The sequence below is a fragment of the Ctenocephalides felis genome, unplaced genomic scaffold (genome assembly GCF_003426905.1).
Source record: "Ctenocephalides felis isolate EL2017-DRISC unplaced genomic scaffold, ASM342690v1 CF-g0.4_SCAFFOLD_01170, whole genome shotgun sequence".
NCBI lineage: Eukaryota > Metazoa > Arthropoda > Insecta > Siphonaptera > Pulicidae > Ctenocephalides > Ctenocephalides felis.
Genome location: NW_020537324.1, coordinates 266,840 through 286,873, shown reverse-complemented (window position 1 = coordinate 286,873; position 20,034 = coordinate 266,840). Strand labels below are relative to the sequence as shown.

General features: G+C 29.0%; 2 protein-coding genes across 3 annotated transcripts; both read left to right on the top strand.

The window, feature by feature from the left end:
- Window positions 1–1,336: 1,336 nt before the first annotated feature.
- On the top strand, window positions 1,337–12,583 carry LOC113368418 (sensory neuron membrane protein 2). The gene is made up of 10 exons (XM_026609960.1): window positions 1,337–1,616; window positions 3,068–3,225; window positions 3,295–3,442; window positions 3,513–3,764; window positions 4,219–4,445; window positions 4,949–5,070; window positions 5,330–5,392; window positions 11,954–12,078; window positions 12,148–12,273; window positions 12,387–12,583. The coding sequence occupies exons 1-10, from the start codon at window positions 1,503–1,505 to the stop codon at window positions 12,534–12,536; spliced, it is 1,485 nt and encodes a 494-aa protein (XP_026465745.1). The 5' UTR covers window positions 1,337–1,502; the 3' UTR covers window positions 12,537–12,583.
- A 1,404-nt stretch (window positions 12,584–13,987) lies between these two features.
- On the top strand, window positions 13,988–19,993 carry LOC113366503 (transcription initiation factor TFIID subunit 4). Of its 2 annotated transcripts, none has more exons than XM_026608115.1 (11): window positions 13,988–14,956; window positions 15,471–15,722; window positions 16,483–16,653; window positions 16,744–16,956; window positions 17,029–17,148; window positions 17,221–17,343; window positions 17,406–17,540; window positions 17,703–18,018; window positions 18,146–18,441; window positions 18,516–18,812; window positions 19,144–19,993. In XM_026608115.1, the coding sequence occupies exons 1-11, from the start codon at window positions 14,093–14,095 to the stop codon at window positions 19,291–19,293; spliced, it is 2,937 nt and encodes a 978-aa protein (XP_026463900.1). In that variant the 5' UTR covers window positions 13,988–14,092; the 3' UTR covers window positions 19,294–19,993. The 2 variants fall into 2 exon arrangements, with proteins under 2 accessions (XP_026463900.1, XP_026463901.1); XM_026608116.1 differs by having other exon boundaries at window positions 15,471–15,674; window positions 19,144–19,293.
- Window positions 19,994–20,034: the final 41 nt, after the last annotated feature.

Below are 20,034 nucleotides of genomic sequence, written 5' to 3'. Positions count from 1 at the left end.
ATTATATATTGTCAACGTTTTGAAACTATGCACGTTATATCTTCAGAACATCTGTCAAGAACATGATCATGATTTATACTTTTTTATTTATGAACATGATCTTGATTAGAAGATAAATAAATAAAACTAATAATATTTTATATGTAAGTGATATGATATGCATTTATATAAACGTAGATATTACAATACACTTTAAATTAAAATAAAAATTATTAGATGTAAGGACATATAAATATATCGTATTGAATGAACTTGGGTACATATAAAAATTGGTTATAAACTTCAAATTCATTCTTTATGAATTTTTTAATATTTATAAAAAGTAATTTTTTTTTAAGTACTCAAAGTTGTAGAAAAATATGAAAATTAATTTACAAAATAACTTTATATTGTTATCTTTCATGCGATTGTATGTCCTAAAAGCGCGTCCCATATAATTCCAAACTTTAATAAATTTTTATATTTGAACCACTTTTTATAGAACTATAATATTTTAGAATGCTTGTTTATATCATGAAATCTATACCCGCGTTAAAAAAACGGCCTGGATAATCTTAACCAAAAAAATTTCGGCACGATCGCTGACTGATATCTTTCAAACAGTTTTTAAATTTAAAATATCGATTCAAGAATTTTTGGGCAGATAATTTTGCATTATTCTGCTAATTGTAAAAAAACGACTCGGCCGATCTTTTCGTAAAACTAATCAACGCAATACATACATACACACACACTTACTTTTTCTAATTTAGGTCTCAAAGGATTAAGAATAACTTAAAATGTCAAAGGATTCAGTAAACATAACATCAGCAAGTACGATTTCTGTTCATAACGAAGTTTTTCTTTGGGAAGGTAAAAATACGAAATATTATAACTAAGATCAGACTTTGATATAATAATAGTCTCCAAATTTATTTTATGTTAATAGATACTTTAATAAATTGCAAACTTTTATAGATAAAACAAGACAAAAAACGACTAACATTCGAAGAGAAGAATTTGAATTATGTCTCAATATAGTTTCAAAACTATTCTGGAGTCAAAAGCTGAAACATGTGATGAAGCTGAAACAATTCCCAAGTTATTAATAATATTAATAGCACTTTTAAGTAAGTAATCTTTTCCAAGTACCATAATTACAATTTCAATTATATTGTGTTCATCTTTATTTTTGAATATTGTTGATAACATTAAATTAAACCTTGTGACAAGGTATCATCTTATACAATTTTTATATGTTTATCATTTTATATATCAGTAGCAATTATTTTAGAGATTATGCACCAGTAGCCTTTTTTCAGTTCTGTACAAGAATTCAATTAGAACGCACGTGGCAATAAGTGTTTAATTGTAATATAAATTAGCAATTTATACTTTTGAAAAGTACACGTAGCAGTGAAGAAGTGTTTTTAAGTTTTTTATAATAGAAAAAATATTTATTATAGATGCTAGTTCATAGTTTATACTTGTACAAATCTTGCTAAAAAAATCAATTTTTAACAATGAAGCGATATTGTTCACTCATAATTTCTGGGGTGGGTGTTTTATTATTTATTTTAGGACTAGTTTTAATTTTTGCTGTGATTCCTCCAATTATTGATGATAAAATAGAAGAGGTAATTAATTAATTAAATGAAAATAATATTTAATATTTGGTTTTACAGATTAATATTACAGTTTATATTTGTGTATGTATGAAAATATTGACTTGGTTTGAGATATATTTATGTATTAGGGTAAAGATTTATCAGATGTTTTTTTAAGTATAATAGAACCCCGTTAAGACGATTTTTTAGAGACTGGATTAAAAACTCGTCTTAGGCGAGACAGCGTTTCAGAGTACAGAAATCGTCTTAACAGGGTTCTTCTGTATGTTATTTGACGAAACTGTTCATCATTCCATTATTCAGATGTATTATAAAAAAGGTTGAAGGTGAGAAGTTGTTTCACGAATTTTATTCTTACCTATCACAATGATAAAAAAAGTTATGTTATTAACAGAAAATAATACTTATTGGAAATTAAATATTTATATAATTTAATGGAGTGAGATGTTATTTCTTAGTTTGTGTTAAAAAAATTTGAATGCGAGATTATTACATACTGATATGTGGAAAAAAGCTGTTTAGCTTGTATCGTATTGTTCATTATCATTATATTAAAGACGATATAATTATTATGTAAATCCAATATAAGTCAAATTAAGATGTCGCAGTTCCGATTAAATTTTATTATGATCAAGTAGTGCAATGTACAATATTAATCAATAATTGAATCAATCTAAAATTACGTAAAGCCAAATATTTCTCTATCATAAAAAACACCAAGATAATCCTCAAATATAATGTAATCTCATTTATCGCGTTATCACCGTTAATACGCAATATCAAAAAAGTTGTTTATTTTTTGTTCACTGTTCTGAATATCACATCATTACATTTAATCAAAGATAAAAGTTTCAGCAATGACGTCCAATATCTGATGAGATATTATAGATACTCTAATCTCCAAATGTTACTGCAATAATATTATGAAACCGAAATTTTTCTTAAAATTTTTTTTCTTAAAAAACGTAGATAGTGGGTTCCACACTTTAATAATTTTTTTAATTAAACCACTTTTTGAAGGCCTAAAATTTTTTAGGATGATCATTAAGACCAGCAATCTTACCGCTATGCATTTCAAATTGTGAAATATTTCTTTAGCAATTACGAATTACGAAGAAATGGTCTGGCAGATTTTCACCAAAAATTAATTAGCACAATTTCCAAGTGATACTTTTTGTTTGTATCAAGATTTGTTCAGGAATTTTGCCACATATTTTTCCCAATTTTGGTTTCAAACGATTCAGAATGACTTTGAACATCGAGAAAACATAAAGTTAGCAAATTAAATTTTTTGTATAAACAAAAACTTCTTTCAAAAATTAATAAAAACATATTTATATGTATTTCTCATCATCATTTTGCAATTGTCCAATTCTTGGAAGATGCAAAACCAAAAATTTTCCAATTTGAACAGATCTTCATAATAGGTGATATGCTAATATATTTTGTTATATTTGAAGGAAATTATATTGAAGAATGGCACAGAACAATTCGAACGTTTTTTGACAGTACCCCAGCCCCTGCATTACAAGATATATTTCTTCCATATAAAAAATCCTGATGAAGTACATGCTGGCGCAAAACCAATAGTGGAAGAAAAGGGACCTTATGTTTATAGGTATTTATAGAAAAATAATTAATAAATAAAAATAATTCTTGAAAAATTATTTCATTTTATTATTTGTAGTATGCGAAATGAGAAGAAGGATGTCAGAATTCATTCTGACGATGAAGAAATTGAGTTTAGAGTAAAATTAAATATTCAATTTGATTCGGTTGCTTCAGCACCCTTAACAGAAAATGACGAGATAGAAGTTTTATATGTTCCTATGAATGTGAGTTTATCTAAAATTTATAAAATTTATTCAAAAAGTTGTCATTTTATCCAATTATTTTATTTTTCAGGCAGCATTTATGGTTGCTGAAGAGCTAGGCCAAGGAGGAGTTATGTCAAGTGCCTATAACAAGGTTTTCAATAATCCTAAGACCATGTTTATTAAGACAACAGTCAAGGAATACTTATTTGAAGGAGTCAAGTTTTGTGTCGATCGATCAGCAATACCTAGCATCGTCTGTTCCCTGGTGGAGAAACAAGGATCTCAGACAATTCGGAAAAGTACCACGGACAGAGGACTACTTTTCTCCTTCTTTAATCATGTTAGTAATATAATTAATATATATATATATATATATATATATATATAATCTGAGAAAAACTATTTATTCAGACATCCACCCAATTTAAAAAAATCGGTTAGACTTAAAAAATGATGGTATTCATACCTCAGTATTATTGTATGTAGTTCATAAACTCAGAAAATATTTGTATTTTGCGATTATGGTTTTATACTTAAAGTTTAATTATTTTCTAATTATTTAAATGTATGAGTCAAATAATAGCACGAATCGTCTCTAATATTTATTAGGTATTTTTAAACCTAACTGTTTCTTTCTCTAAATAATTGGATGGATTCCTGTATTGTTTCTATATTTTATTATATATCCTTCACCATCAAAAAATAAATGCATATATTTATATATTCATTTTGGAAATTAATTTATTATTGAATACATGTTTAATTAGTTAGTTAAACAAATATTTTATTAATAGAAAAATACGTCCGATGATGGATTGTGGAACATATACAGTGGCAAAAAGGATATTTTAGATGTCGGTCAACTTACTTCTTGGAACAATGAGACATATATGAAACTTTGGAAAGATGGTAATTCAACATGCAATAAAGTTCAAGGCACCGACAGTACCATGTACAGACCTTATCGACATGGCAAAGAGCCGGACGATTTCATGTGGGTGTTTAATTCGGATATTTGCAGGTAAATATCATTAAATTAAATATAAAAATATTTTTTGGAATGGATGCTCTCTCTAACCAAGTCGCAACCCGACGGTTGAATTATTTCTATTTGATAGAGATAATATATATTTCATTATTTAGCATTAGTAAACCATGGCGTATTTCCAAAAATGTGCAAATTTCTTGTAGAGATATTTCATTATTTCTTATAATATATTTATATTGACTACTTATTTATTTTATTTCTTTTCTCAATACATCAGTAATATAATTAATGTATAACTACGTATAATACAATTACATTCTTTGCACCTCATTACTTATAACATATTTATATTAATTTCTTATTGTTGTACTTTATTATTTCTTATAACATATTTCAATTATCATTGTATCAGGGTATCGAAACCTAATATAACTCAATAAAGCCCCGTATTAATTTACTTCAATATCTTGAAAAATTTGTGCATGATATTGATCAGATAAATTTGCTATCGATTATTAATTTATCATTTTTTGCAGGGCCGTATCAGTGCATTATAAAGAAAAGCGCGAATTCAATGGTATAGAAACATTCAGATACGAGGCCAACGATGCGTTCATGGTGAAACCTGAAAAATGTTATTGCCTCGGTAAAACAACAGGTAAATAAGGGACAATTTAATACATTATTGTATATAAAACAGAATAAATTTTTTTTGATTATTATTCTAAATTTATCAACCCAAAGGTTGGCCCATAGATAAGGAAATGCCTATCTCTATAACTTTCTATAGAAATATAAAATTTGAAATGTATATTATAGATCAACTTTTTTACTCTATGCAATTGATGTTACAAAACGTGTGGAATAATTGAATAAAGTCATAAATTATATTTTTATACATTTATAATATTTTATAGGTATAACAGATCCAGATACTGGCTGTTTGTATGGAGGTGCATTAGAACTCTACACATGCCAAAGTAAGTTTACAATTTTAAATATTTTTAAATTTTGTGTTAAAATTATAGCTACTAATAGTTACCTAACATCATAAATAATTTTTGTTCTATATAGAGCATATCATATTTTAACATTTTAGCAAATCAATACGCATACGTTTTGTATTAAAAATTAATTTTGTATTAATTATTCATGATGCTAGGAATACAATTAATATCCATAAATTAAACAAAATATTACAATAATGATTTTCAAACTTCTTCTTACTTAAATAAGTTTTTAATTACGTTATTAAAAAACAGGTTTTTGCGCAACTCGTTGATCTTTCGATTCGAATCCTGCCAAATTTTAGAAATAAAATCAAATATAATTGATATTCTTGCTTTGATTTATAGCTGTTGGTAAAATTTACCTATAAAACATTTTATATATAAAAAAAGCACTTTTACGAATGAAGATGATCAGAATACATTTCTGAGAAGTTGCTAATAGGATCTGATTTAAATATTCATTATGCGTATCGACATATAATACATGAATAACTTATAAATATAACTATAAAATGTTTTTTTTTAACTAATTGAATTCACTGTGGAAATTTCAGTATATTGCAATAATTAGACTAAAGTTAATTATGAAAATAATAAAAAATGCAAAGTTCATTTTATAATGTTATATTAAATTAGTAATTAATTGACAAATTTGTCACCATTTGCCAATTGAGTTTGATATTTGTCAGTTGCTCGTCATCTTTAATAGCCCTAAGGCAAGAGAATTTTGAGTGTTTGCATATTTGATTTTGAACTTTGGCCCCAAATCGATTATCTAAAAACTTCTCGAAAGACACTTCAAAATCGTCAGAAGGCACATGTATCACAAAGTGGATTCGCACTTCAATTTATGCGAACATTTACATGAAATCTTGTCGGAAGTCATTTGATATAAAACTGGGCAAAAGGTTTTCTATACCACTCTTAATCTAATAATACATGCACAACTATTTTTCCTGTATGGATACAGTCGTATATTCAAGTTCATATGGTGACATATAAACACGGATTTAAATTTTTAGTCGAGAAAGAATTAGTTATCGTCTACTTATTTCTCCGTCCAAGACTTAAGTAAACAAATTTAGCTTTGACTTTAATTATATTTTTCGTATAATTGTAATTCAGATGCATCATAATTTCTCATTACTTATATGGAAGTCATTGATCGCAAATACTAAAAGCCATTCACGCAGTCTTTTCGAATGTTACTTTATGTATATAAATGGCATTTTATATTACTTGCAAACGTTGTTAGAATATTTTAAATAAATATGCACATTCAGATTCCTATAGTAAAATATGCAACGTAGTTTTTTTTTGTTGGAAATGATTTTTTATTAACTCTCTTATCCAATAATTTGCTATTGCCAGTGCACGATTTTAAGCGATATTGAATTTTCTTGATCAATTTAAATAATTATTACATAAAAAGTATTTTATTTCGCCCATTTTGAAAAGTTTTGGCCTGGGTCCTTACATCAAATAAAAATCGAGAGCAAATATAGTACAAAATGTGAATTTAATACTTAAAGATACTTATTTATAATCATTATTAATTATTTATATTGCATTAATAGTTTTTATTAACGACCACTTGTCTTTTTTAGAAGATTTTTACATTACTAAATATTTCTTTGAAAAACAAAACCGATGCAGTTCCAAAAAACACATAATCGTAAATTATATCCGTGACTAATAGACTAAAAATATTATGCATAAAAATGTGCAAATTATTAACTTTGTTTACCAAAATCTTTAAAATCGAATGTCTGATCAATTCGGATTAAGATTTACTGAGGTATCAAAACAAAATATTTTTTAAAGAGTTAAAGAACAAAACATAATTTGAGAAAATAGATTATTCTAATATATGGAATGTATTCAAAGTCACTCGAAGGACATTTTAGTAATAATGTACATATATGACGTTTTTTAATTTATTTTGATAAATAATAATGATTACTAATTAATAACATTAAAATTTAACATTGCACTTTTCATTGCAAGACGTTGTTGATGATATGCAATTATTAAATAAAGAATCGACCAAATATAACTAATACATTTTATTTTACTTTAATAGACATCTTAAATTGTCCTAATTCTAATTAGCAATCACGATTATTAAGACCTTTTTCCCAAATCAACATCGTCTTGGAACCTAATTTATTGCGGAGACGTGACGTCTAATAAGAGTATCAAGAGTGTTTTATTTATAACACACGTGGATCAACTAAAACTGATCAACATATAAAAAATCCCATATCCGTGGCGAATATCATAAATCGTTCGTCCAAAATTCTATAAACTGTCACAGAAAAATGATAGGACCGGTCTACGTAAATTGACAAGTTTTTTGCGCCTTTTTTTTAAACCGAATCATCAACTTATTCCAGAAAATGATTAAAACGATTTTTAAGCGATTACTCATTTTGCGATAATTAATATTACTAAAGTAATGAAAATAGAGATATTCTAATTTTTATATTTATATAGGTATGTGATTACTGTGATTCCATATCACACCTGTTTAAATTTAGTGTTGATCACCTTGAAATCTGGACATAATAATCGAGGCATATGTTTTAAATAAAGATTATACTTACATACATGATAATATTACCTGTCATTAATATATGCATGCGCTCATGTGATTGTTAGAATCAAATTTATTCTGTTTTTATATTAGAAAGCATTGTTATTTTATTAATTATTGACTTCTTCAATTTTTAAGACAACTAATCTGTAGATAATGTCAAAGATAACAGGCAAATTTAATAGTTTTATCAAATAAAATAAAAAGATGAAACCTCAATACGAATAATGTAATGCCTATTAAAAAACCTTTTTTATTTCTTGATCATCATTAATTACCCAAAATTTGGTTTTGATTATATAATATTTCATCGGATTAAGTCATTTACCTATAATATTCATTATAATTAATCTTGATCGTGAAATGACTATGGGTCACCAACCCGCACCAATAAATCACAAATATTGAAGGTGCGTTCAAGTCTTCAATTATTAAAAATTGACAAACATCTTATTAATTTTATTTGTTGATTATTTTTGTTACTATTTCCTGGAACTTTTGTAAGTTACTTATTTAAATGTGATTGCAGTTACACAACACAATATAAAAATGAGTTAAATAAAAGTAACTGTTGATCAAAAAATAGAGTGCACCATAGTTTCAAATCAGGGGAAAATAAATATATTAAAACGCAGGTTGTCGATTTTTTTATATATGAGTCGAGTTAAGTTCTAATGATTGGTCGTTACACCAATAAAAATTTAATAAAAATGTTCATCCATACGTTTCGATTAACATCCTATAGGATTTGCGTTTATATACTATAGTTTTCATTCATTGGAAAATAAAGATTGATATCCAAATATCAAATATAACAAAGCAAATTATGTGCTTTAATACACAACTTTAAAGCTTTAGTAATTGTTTGTGATGTTTACAAAATATTCTACCATAATGCACATTCTCATAACATGATTCAAGAATTCAACTGAATACATTCTAAACTTATAATTCAGAATTATTAGTATTTTCTATAGTTTTGCGACTCACAAAATATCTACTACTAATTATTTTGATGTTATCATTGTAAGAGTAGCTTTTATTTCGTGATTGGTATCTCGTACCTCATTACCATAAAACTAAATTCCTCCTAAGAATTGTAGTCTATCCATAGAATTCTTGAATTCCTGCTGATAATTAGATTCATTTTTATAATGATGTACAAAATTATTGTTCCAAACATCCTTATTAGTAGAATCTCAATAATCACAATTTCAACAAATATTTATTGTGAATGTGGCTTATATTTGATGATCAAGAAAGCCTATATAACGCTGCTCATCTCCACATGAGCAGCACAACCAGTTTTGAACTTGACACATGAAAAGCGAAAGTTTTGTTTAAATTATCAATAATATCAGAATTTTTATCATCGCTATAAATAATAGGTGTTATAAGATTCTATTATAATAACCATTTGCGTGCTGATGGATTTGAACTTTATTGAACGCTATTATCACTACTCTTTACAAGTGTCTTATTACAAGAACATGCAAATAAATTTAAAAAATGAATTTGAAATTGTAATTAAGATAATTAATTAGTGTCTGAAGTTGTAAAAATTATCTGAATAAAGATTAATTCAAAAACTTCACATTAAAAGACTAGATTAATGTGATTAAAATTAAAATAATCTGCTTCTAAATTATTATTTATTATAATCATAAAGATGGCTATGAATATTTTAATAAAGTTGGTGGTATATGCATTAATAGTGTGTGAAATCTCAGCAAAAATATACAATAGATGCGAATTGGCAAGAGAATTGTTATCCAAACACAAAATACCAAAGGACGAATTATCAACATGGGTATGCATTGCCCAACACGAAAGTTCTTATGATACCTCCGCCATCGGTCGCCTGAACGGGGATGGAAGTGAAGATCACGGGCTGTTCCAAATCAGCGATCTTTATTGGTGCTCCAAAGATGGTCCAGGAAAAGCATGTTCAATTTCCTGTTCTGATTTAGAAGACTCGGATATTCGAGATGATTTGGCTTGTGTAAGACGAATTTATCAGGAACATACGCGACTGTCTGGAGATGGTTTTACTGCATGGGCAGTATACGGCGCATACTGTAAAGGCACAAAGTCAAAGAAATACTTAGAAGGCTGCTTTGATAAACCTATTTCTGGAGGTTACGAACCGCAAATTATTCAAAAATACGAAGTTGATGAAATTGTTAACGACACTGCGAGATATTATTCAACGTATAAAACTCCAAGTTCTGCAGTCACCAGAAATTATCAGAGCACATTGGATTTATCTAACAATTTATTCCTGGCTAACTACTTCAAAAAGCATCCGACAACAAATACTGTACAATCTATTACACCTGAACCGACTTACAATTACCACGATAATAAATCAACAAAGAAACATTACACAAATTATAATCAGTATTCACAAACTCATTATCACCCGACTACGCCAAAAAAGACTTATTCATCATTTTCTCAAACTCCAACATATACTTTAACTATCAAACGACATCACACGTACAGCCAACTTCTGTCCCATTTAAAAACAAAAATGTGTATTCTCAGTATAATTCTCCCACTAACCAATTTTATAATCAAAATTATCCAACTAAAAGTTCTACGAGCTATTATCAAAATAGCTTAACGCCCACTCAAAGTACATTTTCAACAACTTCTCATCATAGGCATAGTAATCAACTTTATAATCAAAATTATCCAACTAAAAGTTCTACGAGCTATTATCAAAATAGCTTAAGGCCCACTCAAAGTACATTTTCAACAACTTCTCATCATAGGCATAGTAATCAAAATTATCCAACCAAAAGTTCCACAAGCTATTTTCAAAATAGCTTAAGACCTACTCAAAGTACATTTTCAACGACATCTCATCACAGGCATACCATTCCCACTAGACATTCGACGTATGATTTTTCTCGATATACTAGTAAAATACAACCTACACAAACGCCATTCTCTAAGCAATCTGGTACTTCCAAAAATTACTATACAACAAAGAGTAATACTTCAAAATTTACTGGATTCTCATTTAATAGTGCTCATTCAACGAAAAGCCCTTCATCTTCTTATCCAAATTATAATCATGTCTACTATACAAAACCTAATGATCGTTATACGATACCTACTCAAAGCACGTTTACAACTAGAAAATCATATCAAATTTATGATCAAAAGCAGACACTGGCTTTTCAAAATATTCAACCAACTCAAAGCACTTATTCTAAGGTGAACACTGTCAGGAGTACACCGTCTACATCTTTTGGATATTACAATAAGGGAACAACCAGCACATATCATAGAACATCAACAGGTTTTTCATATAATTTCCAGCAGAATAAAAATACAAATACAAATATATTTAAACCAAAACCTTTAAGCATTACTACTACTACAGTGAGGCCAGTGATAAAATTTGGTAGATTTACGGATATTTTCACTTATCCAACGATTTATCCTTCTTCCACTACGAACAGATTCACCAGTGTTTCTTCACCAAAATCTCAGAAAAAAACAAGTTCACCAAATTCACAAAGAAAATATTATTAATGAACGCAATATGCAGAATGCCAAAAAACAGAAAGCTTTGTTTAATACCAAGTGAAATGCAAATTATTGTTGTAAACTTTGCTTAAAAAGTGAATTTAAAGTTAACGATGTTGAATTTAATGTTACCTACATCTTCTACACCAGAGAGAAGTTAATAAGTGGCATGTGCAAAATTTTATTGCATTTTGTTATAAGAACTGATAAATTATTACACTGTGAATTTGTTTTTTTATAATGAAAATGAATTATGTTAATTGTTATTTTTAGAGTTAAAATATATAAAAAAATTAAAAATATGTTGTTTTTCTTCATCTATTTCAGTGAAAGCTTGGTCTATTCTTACAATTTAACTATGAATATAACTTGCTCATATTATAATTACTTTGTAGAAGCTCCAGTGGTTCTAACACATCCACATTTTATGAATGCCGATCAAATTTATAAGGATACAGTTGATGGGTTAAGAAATGACACAAGTAGTGAAGAACATGGAACTTTTATTGAAGTGGAACCGGTAAGATAACATTCTAAAAATGCAAAGTTTTTGAAATATTTTCTAATTATGAATACAATTAAATTTCAGCATACTGGAACTCCGATTAAAGGATCGAAAAGAGTTCAGTTTAACATGTTCATTCGTCCAATCAAGAATTTGAAATTTACTGAAAACTTGACCACTGCGCTGGTTCCAATTATGTGGGTCGATGAGGTGAGGAAAATAATAAATACTTAGTTCTACAATTAATTTGAAAAAAAAAATAGTTCTATGACTATCTTGTATATAGATTGTTACTGTACCACTTTTACTTTTCTCAATTTTAGGGAATAATACTGAATGACGAGAATCTTGACTTACTCAATGAAAGTTTATTTGATAAATTACTTATTGCTGATGCGGTCACGTGGACGTTAGTAGGAGTTGGAGCTGTTATTGGCGTTGCTGGTATTATTTGGTGGTTTTGCAAAAAATAAACCAAGGGTATAAATAATAGAATAGCTAATAACTATATGTGATACAGAATACTTTAGTACTTTTTATAAAATATACCTGATTTGTTAAATTATGTACACATTACGATATTAAAATGTTAATATTTTGTTTAATTTTTTTTTCATTCCTATGGCATTTATAAAGTTGGCTAAGCGTAAGTAATTAGGTTAAATTTTATTTCCTTTTTTACAATTATAGCCATGCAATATTCAAAATTGCACTCTAGAGTGCACCTGTAGGGATTTCCTGGTTAATACATTACGGTTTAATCAAATAAATAAAAAGTAAATGTGTACTTTTGGTGAATGTGCATTTTTGCCGGAGAATGTGTTTATTTTCCAAATCATTAGGTAAATGTGTGATTAAGTTTTCAGTTAGTATTTTCCATTTAATATTTTTTATTTAATATTATTTATTTAATATTTTTAGTTGTAAGTTTTTAGTTGTAAGTAAAAATAAAATTAGATGATTTAGTTAGTATAACGATAGTGTACTTGGTCTTGAACATAGTAAACCATTAAAGTCCTACGGAAACTGGTTCAATTATAATTATTTTAAAATTATTGATTTTTGAAAATTTGTTTTTAGAAAATATTCTGAGTTAACGTGTTCGTTCGTTCGTTTGCAATGATGTGTAATAAATCCACTGGGAATACTTATAATCACTCATAAATTAATTTATTATTTATTGATTAAGTCGATTATTTACACATATCGGGAAGTTCATGTAACTTGCCTCAAGGCTAAATACCAAAATAACTAGTTTTTTTGTAGTTTTAATTTTTTATTTGGTATACTATTTCATGGAATTAAAAATTTTGTTTCAATAAGTTTTATAATTGTTAATGATGCATTATTATATTACCATTTGATAAATTTATATGAATAGTGCACTCATGTGTATGCATCAAAGCGAATTTATTGAAAAATTTTAAAATATTCCATCAGTATAAACATTCTGATGAATTCTGAGTTCCAAACAAAAATAGTTTACAAAAAACTAATGATAACAAAATTTAGCACATTCCTACAATATGTTTACATATTTTTATAAAACAAGAATGCATAGATTTTAAATTTCGCCTGATTCAAATCAACCCATAGCAGATTTTGAAAAATCCGTCAACCAGGCGAAATTAAAATCGCATAACAAATAAAGTATTAGATAAAAAAGTAGAAAAATAAACAAAAACAATATTTACGTGTAAACATTTGCTTAAAAATATAGATTCATTTGATGAAACCACGTGTATTTTCTGCAATATATCTGTTTCATGTGCAGGTCATGTACTTACAAACGCAGCGCGTGAAGAAGAAAATACCAAAATCATTCCCATGGTTAACGTCACGCAATGAGCGGCAGTGTGGTCAGTGTTGCCATAGGCGATCGCGCCGAGCGATGCTTGTTGAACGTTGATAGCTGTCTCATCGCTCAATGCGAGACGGAATGTGATCTCGTCAAGTCGAAAGCGATGCACTATGGGAGTTTGTCGATTGGGCATGCGCCGTTCAGTTTACAGTTGGCTCTCGGCAGAAAATGGCGTCAGCTAAGTTTCTCGAGGAAGCTCTTAGCACAGATGTTGACGAATCTGCTGTAAATGCGATAGTGGGTTCGCTAGAAACACAATTAGTAACAAATACGCCTTCGCTTCCCGGTGGAGGTCATATTGCGACGAGTGCGAGCAATCAAAACAGCTCGATTTCTAACGGGGGCTCCTCAGTGCCCGTACAAAAACATAGTGTAGCCAATGGTGAAACAATCAATGTTCTATTTAATGCCGACGTGAATAAATGTATATCGACAAACAGTTTGCAAAGTAGTGCAGTGAATACAAATGCAACTCATACAGTGGTCACTGCCCAAGGAATAGTACAGAATACATTTATTAACCAAACAGGAACTAATATTACGCAAACAAATGCACAAAAAGCCAATGAAAACGTTAAGTTAGTTTATCAACAAGGCAATCAAGTAATTAATAATCGTCTATATCCCGCGCAAACAGTACAGAATGGGCTAGTTCCTCTAACACAACAAAATGTGTTACAAACAACACAGAGTGTTGTCAATAAATCTCAACCATCAATCGTTATCAAAAGCACAAACTCAAGTTCGGTAACCGCTGGTGTCGTTTCAGTGCCTTTGAATACAAATCCTGCTATGAGCCAAATGACAGTTTCAAATGCAACAGTTCCTACAGTCATGACTCTAGGTAAACAAGTGGCAACGGGACAACAGGCTTTAGTAGGCGGATCACCCTTGATGTCTGCAAATGTACAAATTCTAAATATGAGACCTGGAGTGCCTGTGAACCAAGGTCAAAAATCTATCGCCACCATGGCTCCACGAGTAGTCATTGGAGGACCACAAATGGTCGGTTCTAGGCCAGGCACGCCTGGGGTATGTTTCTCTTATTTAAAATAAAATTATGCATAAAAAGAATAATTATCATGGAAACATTCAGCATGATCTTTATATGGCTATTTGTAAACAAACAGTAAAAGAATTAATTGATCGACAAATATATATTAATTTCACTACAAAGTGAATAAAAGTAATTTATGAAATCTAGTTTCATTTAAATTTTTACATTTGGATATGCAGAATTGTATTATGTTATAATTGTAAATATCACAGGAAAACAGATGAAATATTAGAACACTAATAATTTAAATCAAGAAATTTAAATTCAAATATCAGTGTATATTATATACATTTTTTCATTTTTTTATCTCTGTCTACATACTTTGTGTTTAGATATTTTTTAGATTTTGGATTTGTTGTGTATGATAATAACGATATTAATAGTTTTGGTTCACTAGTACCCATTCTGTCTTTATGAACTAACTTTTCTGTACAAAACTACCTTAGGATAATCTGTGGCCTAATGCAAGGATTTTACTATTATTTTTAGCAAATTACCTTGCAAACATTACAAGGATTGCAACCTGGTCAGCAAGGACATTTGCTTTTGAAGACGGAGAATGGTCAATATCAACTGTTACGTGTGGGACCTGCTCCCCAGGCAGCTACGGCAACTGTTACTACACCTCAAATGTCACAGCAATCGGCTGTAGCAACAGCTGGAGGAGCAATTCGAATTCAGCAAACGCCTACAGTAAGTCAGGTGGCCGCAAGAAAAACCATTGTCAAACTTGGCACAAATGTAAATATTAAGATTTATTCACTAAAATTACTAAACTTGTCTGTGACTGTCCTGAGGATCAATTTATTTCTTTTTGTTTTATAGCAACTTTTTGTGTAAGTAAATTTCTTTTTTGCAACTTGTCTACTTCAAAAATGCTATATATTTTGGGTTTATACTAGATTGAGAATTAATTTGCAAATGCATGTTTTTATTTCTTTGACTAGATATCATTCATATATATCACAATATCATTTTAACGTTCATTTCAAATTGTTTTATTATCATATTGTAATTAATTTTCGAATATTTGTTGTCTGATGCATGTTATTTTACTAACTTAACTTTTAAACTGTTTCATCTTCATAATTACTAATATACTTGTAATATTTTATAGTTTAACATGGTTAGATTCATTTTTAAATGAAAAATTCTCTTTGTTTTTTCATATTTATTGCTCATGCATTTTGAAAGTTAGTTTCTTCATCATCAGTAATAAGAATAGTAAATTTAATCAAATTATAGGTTGTATTAGTAGATTATAAAATAATCTACTAATAAAAATATTTTTTATTATACTGAATTATTTCATATTGCATGAAATAAATTAGAACGGAATGTCATAGCCTGAATAACATTTTAATACAATCAATTTTTTTTAATATGTAATACATCAAATGCAAATTTTCAACTTGTCAGCCAAAGTGGTTTTGTTATAAGTAAAATATTGGATTAAAAAACTAGAAAATAGTGATAGTCTTAATTTCTTATAATTGTTCAGGTACAAAATGTAAATATATCCTCATCAGTGGCTGGAAGTTCAAATGCCACGATTACCTCAGCTGCCTCAGGATCTCAGATTGTAACACAGCAAGTCGTAAATGTAGTAGCTTCAAACCAGGACAGTATGAAGACAAATGCTCCTCTAGTGACTACTCAGCCAGGAGTTGTGGTAATTTTTATTTGTACTAAAATAGTACTAAACACGTTACCAAAGATTGAAATTTTAATGTATAATTATTATTTAATTGAAATCATGTAGCGGAATTCTGTTGACAACACAAAGGAAAAATGTCGAAAATTTTTGGCAAATCTATTAGAGTTGTCTTCGAGGGAACCAAAGGCAGTAGAAAGAAATGTACGTACTTTAATTCAGGAATTGATAGACAGCAAAGTTGAGCCAGAAGAGTTTTGTGAACGTTTAGAAAGATTGTTAAATGCTAGTCCACAACCGTGCCTAATTGGATTTCTTAAGGTATATTTATTTTTACTTGAATTAACTAAAGCTTGTTAGTTAGTTTGTATCTAATTATATTGATAATTACAGAAAAGTTTGCCATTACTCAGGCAATCTTTATTGCTAAAAGAATTAGTTATAGAAGGTATTAAACCTCCTCCTGCCAATGTTGTTTATTCTGGCGGAACTACCATACCACTGCAAGTTCAGGTGAGGTTTATTTATTTGTTTTAAATAAACTTTTATAAACATCATTTTAAATTATGGATTGCTTTTACAAAGACGGCTCAATCTCAAGTGAGATTGGTGCATCCTAGCAACATAAGCGCTGCAGGAACAGTCATGCAAACCACCGTTAGACCTACAACTATACAACAACCACGCGTCATAGGCCCTAGAACACAGGTATAAAATTATAATTGATATGGTAGCGTGATGGACAAATATCTTAATTCATTTAATATTAGATACGAACATCTACGCCCGTTATTAGAACTCAACAAATTCAGCATACAACTAATAGCACTGTATCAGCGACAAATCCACCTGCCCTGCATCCAGTGAGCATAGGTGGATCACAATTTGCTGCACAACAACAGCAGGTAATATAATAAAAATATTTTTAAGATAAACAGTAGAAATTAGTTATTATGGTGAATTATAACACAATTTCTCAATTTTATAGAAAAACAAGTGCTCTAATCTAATCATAAAAATAATTTTCTGTGATTTTATAACAGTATTGTAAATTCTTATTTATATAGATTCGGTTACAAAATGCAACAAGAACTGGAGGAAATATCATAAGAGGTTCTTCACCGGCACGCCACATAACTCCAGCAACAGGAAATAAGGCATCCGGGGTTAATATTCTAAATAATGCTGCAAATACCACGAATATCCGTGGTACCGTACAAAATGTTCAAAATAAGTCAGTAGGATTACCAAATTCTGGAATTGGTTTTAATAAACAAAATACATTTCCTGCTAATAAGTCTGCTATAAATTCTTTAAATAGTAGTGTTAGTCAAATTAGGCCGAAGGAGAAGAAAAGCTTTATCAGTGCGGCTGCATATGCAGGTTGGTTGATATTATAGTAAAAATAAGATGTAATTATTTTAAATCTAGTACACCCTTCATAATTTACTATTAAAGCTGGCCAAAAACAAAATTTAAATAATTTAATCATCATTGATGGAATTTTCAGGCGATGATGATATAAATGATGTTGCGGCCATGGGTGGTGTAAATTTAGCAGAAGAAACTCAGAGAATTTTAGGATCAACAGAAATGATAGGAACCCAAATTAGATCATGTAAAGATGAAATATTTTTGCAGTCGGCACCCTTGCAAGCTAAAATTAGGCAAATATCAGCTAAACATGGATTGGAGGATCCAAGTCCGGACGTCATGGCTTTAATATCCCATGCTACACAAGAAAGATTAAAAAATATTATAGAGAAATTGGCTGTGATAGCTGAGCATCGAATAGATGTCATAAAGGTTAACATTAAATCTCATTAAAATTACAAATATTTATTAACAGACTATATAATATAATATTTAACCATTTACAGCTTGACCCACGTTATGAAACAACACAAGATGTGAAGGGTCAGTTGAAGTTTCTTGAAGAACTTGATCGGGCAGAGCGCAAAAGGCATGAAGAACAGGAACGTGAAATGCTATTGCGTGCTGCTAAATCTAGAAGTAAATCGGAAGATCCTGAACAAGCCAAGCTTAAGGCAAAAGCTAAAGAAATGCAAAGAGCGGAAATGGAGGAATTACGGCAGAGGGAGGCTAATCTAACGGCTTTGCAGGCAATTGGACCTAGGAAAAAGGCTAAATTAGAAGAATCCAGTGCCAATGTTCAGGTAATCATTGCTGCATGGGTATTTTTGAAAACCAGTTTTTGAATAAAAAAAATTCTTGAATATTTTGTAATTCAAACTAAAATTTTAACTGAAATTATTTACTGTTTAGGATTAAATAACATTAAAACAATTATTCATTATTTATGCATAATCTTTACATTATAAAACTATATTATATAATGTAAATTATTATAATTAAATCAATATGCTATATGATCAATTCTTGATACATTTTTATATATTATATATTATAAATATATTAATAATAAAACATTGATTATAAATATAGTATTGAAGAAAAATTATATTAAAAATCTGTATTACATTTCAGGTTGGAAGTTCAAGCAGCTCAAGTGGCCGACCAGCTGCTCCCTTGAGACCTCGGTTAAAACGAGTCAATTTGAGAGATATGTTGTTTTTATTGGAACAAGAAAAACAAACAAGTAGAAGCTCTATCTTGTGTAAATCTTATTTAAAATGAAAATTATTGTAAATTATTGGAGTACAGACTGATGCTACAAAGCCATTATAATAATGCAGAACCAATATGCTTTGAAAAAGTAGATCAATATTGATCTTGTATTCGGAAGAAACTTGTTTGAGATATATACAATTTTAAGACATGGTTATATATCTGGAACACAAAAGGTGCATATCTATATTTTTGCATGAGTTTGATGGATAAACTATATTGCATGTTGAGACGTGCTAAAGTCAAACAAATACCAAATTAGTGTCTTATACTGTTTTTGCTTCGTGTTATTCCTTCTTGCGTTTAACAGACTGTGCAAGTGAAAGTAAATTCAGTGAATGTTGTTTTTATATTTTGTACTGTTATCGGTTATGCTTGGAAGCTATCTGCATTTGATCTAGTTGTTCATAGGAATCTCCTAGTTTCATCTCTTACGAGTGTGGAGTGTTGAACAATACATTGTTAAAACACACATGCCCCTGCTGGGTCGACAGGCCCATCATGTTTCTGGAAATTACTATCATCGCTTTGGTAGAAATATTATGATGTAATACCTTATCCTATTTCCTAATAATTTTCATTGCTGAATTAAATCTATAAAGGGTACAAAGGTACTGTTTTTAAATAGTTTTAATTGTTTTTTATGTTGTATAGGTAATACAGATTTTATATGTAAATTGTAATAGTATATATTTATAGCAGTGACAAAGGCTGAACAATGTAAATAATTGAAACAATTTTCTTCAAAAA